The 8289-nt window shown below is 38.4% G+C and overlaps 1 protein-coding gene across 1 annotated transcript; it reads left to right on the forward strand.

Annotated features, from left to right (window-relative positions):
* The first annotated feature begins 5865 nt into the window (after positions 1 to 5865).
* Positions 5866 to 6810, forward strand: LOC105097972 (olfactory receptor 52R1). The gene has a single exon (XM_010990604.3). It carries the CDS (start codon positions 5866 to 5868, stop codon positions 6808 to 6810), a length of 945 nt encoding a protein of 314 aa, XP_010988906.1.
* The last annotated feature ends 1479 nt before the right edge of the window (positions 6811 to 8289 follow it).

The following is an 8289-nucleotide window of genomic DNA, read 5'->3' on the forward strand; positions in this document are numbered from 1 at the left end:
GAAAAAAATGGATGTGTTGCATAAATGATACATTTTATGTGTGTTCCTACCTATCTAAAATCTTCCTCTCTCTCTCTCTTTTTCTTCCTTTAATACTTCATTAATAGGTTGGCTGGATATAGAATTGTTAGGCTTTAAATAATTTTCTCTGAACGTTTTTAGGTTTAGCTTAATGTAGTGAAATAAGACTAGAGATAAAATTCTGGTTCTGTATGTCTACTTTGTAAAACTTTAAACCTTTCTGTGTCTTGGTTTCTGTACCTGTAAAGTAAGGGTGCTGATAAACTACTTCATTCGGTTGTTGTAGAGAATACATAAATATATAATTTTTAAACCTTTAGAGCCAACTTGGAGTGTAGAAATTATTAAACAAATCTCACCTACTCATTACTAGGCCTGAGTAGACTAAACCTAAACTTATTAGCTTTCCTTTGCGTATGATCTTTTCCCTATTTTAAAGCTCCATCCTTTATCCTTGGCACTTTGAAATTCCAGTGTTATTTCCACGAATACTTTTGTTCCAGTTCTTTACTTTTTTTCCCTTCTTTACTGAGTAGTATTTTATTGAATACGTGTTGCAGAATCTGTTTAACTAATCTCCAACAGACAGATTTTGAGTTTCCAGGTTTTAGCTGTTACGTATACAGCTACTACAAACATTCTCTGACATTTTTGATGTAAATATAAATCATTTATTTGGGGTATGCGACTTGAAGTGGAACTGCTTGGTCAAAAAGATGCTCAACTTTATTACAAATTGCCAAAAAGATTCCTGATGTGTCTGTACTCAGTGCATGAATGCTCCAACTGCCCCACATTTTTTTGCCAATACTTAGTGTTGTCAGTGTATTGCATTTTAGTTATTCTAATGACTTTATATTGGTATCCCATTGTGGTTTGAATTTTCGTTTCTCTAATGAATAATAATTTCAAGCACCTTTTCATACGTGCATTAGACATTCATTTATTTCTCTTTAATGAAATGCCTCTTTAAATCAGAAGCTTAAAATTTTAATCAGAGCTTTGTCTCTCTATTAATTATGGGATTTTGTTTTTCAGATCTGTGCATTGTGAATATTTTCTTCATCTGTGGCTTTTGTATCTTTTGATAGTAGTAGGTTGGTTTTTATTTTCATGACATTCAGGGGTTTTTTTTCTTTAAAATCCCTTTTGTGTCCTGGCTGTGAAATGTTTGCTTTCTTCAAGTTCATGACAATATTATCTTAGTTTTTTTCTTTGGAATCTTTATAGTTTTATCTTTCAAATTTAGGTTTATGTTATATCTCAATAAAGATTTTTTTTACGTTGAGGTAGGAGTGAAGGTTTATTTTGTTTTTCATACAGATATCCAATTGTTCTAGCCCCAAACAGATATTTTCCTGTCACTGAAGTGCATGGATTTATCTGTTGAGAATCAATTAATTATGTTTGGGGCTATTTCAGTTTTCTTTATAATTTTTTTCAACAATGTATTGATCTATCCTTACATAAATACAAGGTAACTCCTAGGATATGTGATACCCTAGGCAAATATATCCTTAGGGTTCCCATCTAGATGAACAGTTTCATTAGAACTATATTTAAAAATCCACTGGCTCATGTTATATGAATTATTTATAGATGATTATTTAGAATAATGGAAAAAATACATTTATTGTTATATTAGTTTATGAGGGCTACTGTAATAAAGTACCACAAACTGGTTTAAACAACAGAATTTATTATGTCACAGTTTGGGGGCTTAGAAGTCCAAGATTAAGGTATGAGCAGGGCTGATACCCTCTGTCAGCTGTGAAGGAAAATCTGTTCCTTGCCTCTCTTCCTAGCTTTTAGTGATTTGCTGGCAATCTGGGCTTATAAACACATTACCTTGATCTCTGCCTTCATGTCTACATGCCATTCCCTTTGTCTGCGTATCTGTGTCCAAATTTACCCTTTTTATAAGGACAGCAGTCATATTGGATTAGGAACCCACTCTACTCCAGTATGACCTCTTCTTAATTAATTACGTCTGCAATGACCGTATTTCCAAATGAGGTCACATTCTGAGGTACTGGGGGTTAGAATATCAACATATGAATTTTGGGGTGGTGCAATACTGTGATTTCTCATATATTTAGTAGCATTACTGAGAATTGTAGCCCTGGATAAAGCCTCTCAGCTCTGAGGAACTGTTTTAGGAGGTAAAGGAGAAGCCAGTATATATAGTTTTTGCTGAAACAACAACAACAACAACAAAAACAACCATGTAGTCAAACATCAAAAGATTACCGCTAGTCACAAAGAACAGGTATCTCAAGTTCATGATTTTAGTGCCTGACTATGTATGGGAAGATGCAAGATTCTGGACTAATTGAAATTATTCCATTGCTATGCGTCTTAACTGTCTAGGGCCAATATCCTGTTTTTCTCTTTCCAAATTGCCCTCAGGGTACATCTTAGTAGTACCGAGGAGGTGGACTGCATTGACTGATGGCTGAATGGCAGACAACTGTCTTTGTTTACTGAAATGAAAGGCAACATTTTTTTGTCCACATGTATCAGTGACCTTGCTCTCACAGAGCCCTGGTATCACACTAGATATGTATATTTCATGCAAATAATTATTCATACTTGCACATGTATATAAATTATACACATACATTCTAAAACAAATCTAGTCCTTTGCACACATATATACTAGTATCTCTCAGTATACACATTAACACACATGATAAATGAACGCTTCCGCATTGTGCAAAATATCCCTTCAATCGTAAATATACATACTCTGACTAACAATAAAATACATGCAGACAGATAAACTTACGCTCATGTAATCTCAACAACATACATTCTTAAACATGCATTCAAATCCCATGCTTTTGTATTTGTGTGTACGATGGAAAGAGAAAACTTAGGGTTAATGCTTCCAGCTTTGGCCCCCAGTCTCAGAGGAAGCCAGTTTGAGTGTGAGGCACTGGGACCTAGGAGGAGGGAGAGAATTAATGCTTGGGGGAAGGGAAAGGCTAGACTTGAACAGGATTTTAAATAGGCTCTAATGGATGGTCTCTGCTAAAAGCTGAATCCCAGGAGCAATTTATAGCTACTTGTGGTCATGCTGGACTTGATGAGAGATGAAGCAGTGCCGACAGTTAGTGGTTCCCTGTACCTCATTATCTCTCATCTCTGCCCATCCCAGAGAGCAGTAGGACTCACAGAGGCTTCCAGGAACTGGAACACAAGGTGTGCAGAGTGCATAACTGCCTGACTCACTGGGGGCTCCAGGTACAGGGTCCCATGACTGCTGAGCTTCATCCTGAGATGGGAAAAAGATTTGCTGTTTGTAGTGTGTCTTCCAGGGACACTCCAGAAAAGCAGGAAGACTGCCCCATACACAATCCTTCTATGAAGGAGGTCGGGTCTGAACCCTGCTCCTGCATTATTGTTCTATGCCTTAGTATTAGATACCCCAAAGTAAGAAAACAGTCTAATTTTCCCTGAGGCTATTCCTTAGCAAGATCTCAACTCATCTTACTCTTTATCCCTTCAGCCTTGAACAACGTGGATTGAACTGATGGGTATTTTCCACATAATGAATGATTTGGAAGACACTAGACTGCATGGGAAGGCAGAATAAAGTGCAGAGAGGAAAGAGAGGTATCTCTCCAGGGCCCCCATCTCCCACTTCAGATTTGGTTCTCAGGTCAGCTCTGCTTCTCCCTTGTCTTCCAAGAAAGAAAATCTGAGAGTGGAAAATCAGAATGGTATGAGGCATCTCTTATGGGGAGGCTTTTGGTTTGTGAAAAGGCTATTGGAGAGCCTGAGATATAGATGAAGCAGGGAAGAGAAACTGGCTTTGTAGAGGGGCTGCTTATCTGAGTAGCTGAACCCTGGTTGGGAAGAGATTCACCACCGCAAAAAGTGTTTGGAGAACAGGTGAGTTCTCTATTCAGGCTCTGGGCAGAGGCCAATAAAGATGCCATCCTAGAAAAAGTAGCCTATACCCAGAGATGCTAGAAGACCAACCTGGACAGAGGCATCCAGTCCAATGATGTAGCAGGTGTTCCAGGTTCAAATGCAGATCTATCTGTAATGCAGTATATAATTTTGGAGGTCTCCTCTGTATTTGCCTTTTTCATGATAGGGCAACAGTCTCTGTTTTACACAACCAGAGTGAGTATTCCAGAATGATTGTTCCAGTCAATCATTTTCTACCAGAGATAGTGGTGAGTACCACCAATAGCACTGGCTGTAGAGTTATGCACTTGGCACTAAGTTATTATATGGTCTTGGGCAAATCATGTAACTGTTCTGAGCTCTATTCTCCTCATTGTAAAATAAGGATGCAGAGGCTTTGTAAGAGTTAGAAACAACAAAATGTAGAAGCATATAGTGTTATATCTACAAAAATAGCAATATCTTCCAGAATTTATCAAAGAGATTATTAAGCACTTTGGTAAATTGTGTCTTTAGCTAACATCTTTACCAGTGCCCAGTGCAGGAGTGAGTACGGTCCAAGTATGCTTTTCCAGGTACCCCTGAGCCTCAGTGACTATATCCTCACAAGTGGAGGGTGACATATAGGAGGCAAAAAGGAGGGAGGGAGGGAAGCTCTGGCTCAAACAGAATTTATGACTGTTTGGGAAGACCAGCACAGGCAGAAGAGGATAAAACAAAACCCTAGCCCCCAGATAATGTGTGTGTTGCTGAATTTTCACCATACCTTAGATGGGAGTATTTGTTTTGAGCAAACCAATAGCTATTATCTAGGTAGGATGGTAAAGTTTCCAATTGAGATCAAAACTTATAAGGTCTGAACTTCATTTTTCTCACAACATTATAAATCTAGGGAAAATCAGAAAAAGGCTAGGACCTTTAAGCCAAAGTGTTTTTCAAACTGACTTCCTACCCTGAAAAATTGCCCAAAGGTTTTGTTGTTGTTTTGTTTAATTCAGACGCAGGAGGCCACAGCATAGACCCTGTTGTTTTACATCTCTAACTGTCTCATCTGGATGTCTGTCTTTGTATCTATGTGTATATCTCTATGGAAGGGGACAAGGGGACTCTTCTGTAAAAATCTGAAACACATTCAGATTATGAACACCTACAATACTGGTCAGTCCAAGTGTGGCTGTGAAGTCCCAAGAAAGAGAGGGCACATGGGGTCAAGGCCTGACCCAGCCTCTAACCAGCCCCACCTCCCCAAGGTCAGCCAGCCCTGCAAGGATAGAGAAAGAAGGCACAGTCTAGCCCTCCTCCAGGGGACTTCTAGGAGACAGTGGGGTCCCTGGCTTTGGGAGTCTCAGAGCCCATCAGCAGGGAGATGCTGGGAGATGATTATCCCCTTTGGAGATGTAGGAGCCCTCTCCCAGCTAGAAGAGCACAGGCAAGTTGCTGTTCCCCACACCTACGGAGCCCAGGTCCACTAGGAACGGGTTCCTCAGCGTGGTGTAATACGCCAACTCCTTCTCTGAGTCACGGATTCCCAAGGGATGAAAGGACCTATGGGAAAGGTTAAACACATCAGTTGTTAGTTCTAAACAGAGTGAAAGGAAAAGAATTACCACAACATTATTTAGATGGTTTTCCTTTAGCAGATTCTACTTTCAAAAAAATATTGATTCTTGTAAAATATTGCACTTGCAGCTAGTATGTTTTGAAGGACGTGACTATGAATAAAGAATAAAGAATAGCATCATTTTATATTGTGAAATTTTATTTATTAAAATAGTTGAAATGATTCTTGTTTACCATTAAACCTGGTTGCCTACTATTCAATTATTCCATCCAAAAGATTATAAACAATAACAATGATTTATTTTTTTATTATCATCTGCAAAGAGTAGGTTACCTTCCCAATGGAGAAAAATTAACCATCCTGTGATGTTGGCTTCAGGGAACAGCTCTTCTCATCCTGTGTCCTTCATCCTGCTTGGGATTCCAGGACTCGAGGAGTCTCAATTTTGGATTGCCTTTCCATTCTGTGTCATGTATGTTGTGGCTACAGTGGGCAATATCACTGTCCTTCATATAATCCGAACTGATCACACATTGCACGAGCCCATGTACTTCTTTCTGGCCATGCTAGCTATTACTGACCTGGTCCTCTCCACTTCCACCCAACCTAAAATGCTTGCCATACTCTGGTTTCACACTCATGAGATTGAGTACCATGCCTGTCTTATCCAGGTGTTCTTCATCCATGCATTTTCTTCTGTAGAGTCTGGGGTGCTCATGGCTATGGCCTTGGACCGTTATGTGGCTATCTGCCTCCCACTCCGTCACTCTAGTATCCTGACTCCATCTGTAGTGGGTAAATTGGGGGCAGTTGTGATGATGAGAGGGCTTCTGTGGGTGAGTCCTTTCTGCTTTATGGTTTCCAGGATGCCGTTCTGCTCTAACCAGATCATTCCGCAGTCCTACTGTGAGCACATGGCTGTGCTGAAGTTGGTGTGTGCTGATATTAGAGTAAATCATGCGTATGGGCTCTTTGTGGCCTTCTCTGTGGTTGGCTCTGATATGATTGTCATCAGTGTATCCTATGTGATGATTTTGAGAACTGTGCTGTGGTTGCCCTCCGGTGAAGCCCGGCTTAAGGCTTTTGGCACATGTGCTTCCCATATCTGTGTCATCTTGGCTTTTTATATCCCGGCCCTCTTTACGTTCCTCACCCACCGCTTTGGACATCATGTGCCCCGTGTGGTACAAGTCTTGTTGGCTAATTTCTATGTACTGGTACCTCCCATGCTTAACCCCATCATCTATGGAGTTAGAACCAAACAGATCAGGGACAGGGTTATTCAAGGATGTTGTAAAAAAGACCCCTGAGTCAAGCAGCACAGAGCCTCAGCCACCCCATTTGCCCCACTGATCTGGGGACATAAATGCAGAAAGTCTGCCAGGCTGTCACACATTGTCACAAAGTCATCTCTGTGACTAACTGGCTTAGAGGTCAGCAACCCTCCTGAAGCAAGAGGAACAATTCTCAGGATACCCAGAACAAGAATTCTCTAAGAGAAGTGATTAATAATGGATGCAAAGTTGACCTACGTTCATTATCACAAGAAGACGGTAAAAGACATATTCACCTATCAAATTAGTGAAGATTTGAAAAGAATATCATATTCCACAGACCACTAAGGTGAAAAATTATTTCTACATTGTTGGTAGAAGTATAAGTTGGTATAAAAGGAATTAAGAAATTTCCATTAACACAGTTTAAAAGTCATATATTTCCCCATCTTTATTTCTGTATAAAAATAGAATTTTAGAAAAAATATACAAAGACATGTAAAGACCCATAATTTATAAAAAAAGGAAAACATTTAAATATCAATCTATAAGAAACCAGATGAAATAATGAGCAATTGAATGTCATGTATCATGTAACTGCTACATTTGCAAAAAGTATCTCAAGATGTGAAAATGATCAAGATATAATATGAAATTTTAAAAATTGCCCATACAGCTGATGCCAATTCTAAAAAAGGAATATATATGCATAGAAAAAGTTTTGGAAAATACATCCTAATTCTAAAAATAACTAATAGTAGTAGTGAGATTTGTTCTATTTTAATTTGCTTTTGCACCTTTATATCTTTTTAAAAATTATCCTTAATTGATGTTTAATTTCAGTATGAGAAAAAGTAATTGAAATAACAACACAAGTGTGTAGAAGAAGTTCATTCCATGCTGAAGCCTAACAGAGTGCAGTGGGCATTCTGAGAGCGGGAGGAACTCTGGAATAAATTTCAGAAAGGTTTGAAAATCTAGATGTAAAATTGCTGCCAGAGTCACAACTTCTTGAGACTATTAACAGAGAGAATTAGGTAGGCTAAATGGTGGTCTCTCTTGGCATAATTTGATTCCCTGGTAACAATGAATTTCAAATGAAGAAGTTTTCAAAAAGAATAAGGAAAAAGAGTCTCCTCTGAAGATAACTATATCATATGGTTAAACTTCATAAGAAAGTCACTAGAAATTTTATTATTTGTTAATATTCAATTTCCTTTTAAATTAAAATTTTAACCTGTTTTAGAAAACTACATATCCTTCCTTTATTGTTTTTTTGTTTTTTGAACTTTATTGAGCTGTACTTAACATGCAAGTAGTTGCACATATTTAATGCATACATTTTGATGAGTTTGAACATACGTATACACCCAATACCATCAGCACAAGCAAGATAATAAATGTGTCTATCACAGTCATTGCATTTGTGTTTTTATCTGCACTCACCACTCTCTTGTCAAAGTCAATGGTGAAGAAGGTTCCAGAATTCAGGATCTTTTGTTATTAAAACCAACA

The sequence above is a fragment of the Camelus dromedarius genome, chromosome 12 (assembly GCF_036321535.1).
Source record: "Camelus dromedarius isolate mCamDro1 chromosome 12, mCamDro1.pat, whole genome shotgun sequence".
Lineage (NCBI taxonomy): Eukaryota > Metazoa > Chordata > Mammalia > Artiodactyla > Camelidae > Camelus > Camelus dromedarius.

Bases quoted from the DNA above. Each gene is read 5' to 3' on its own strand.
- LOC105097972 (XM_010990604.3), top strand. From the start codon at position 5,866: ATGTTGGCTTCAGGGAACAGCTCTTCTCATCCTGTGTCCTTCATCCTG.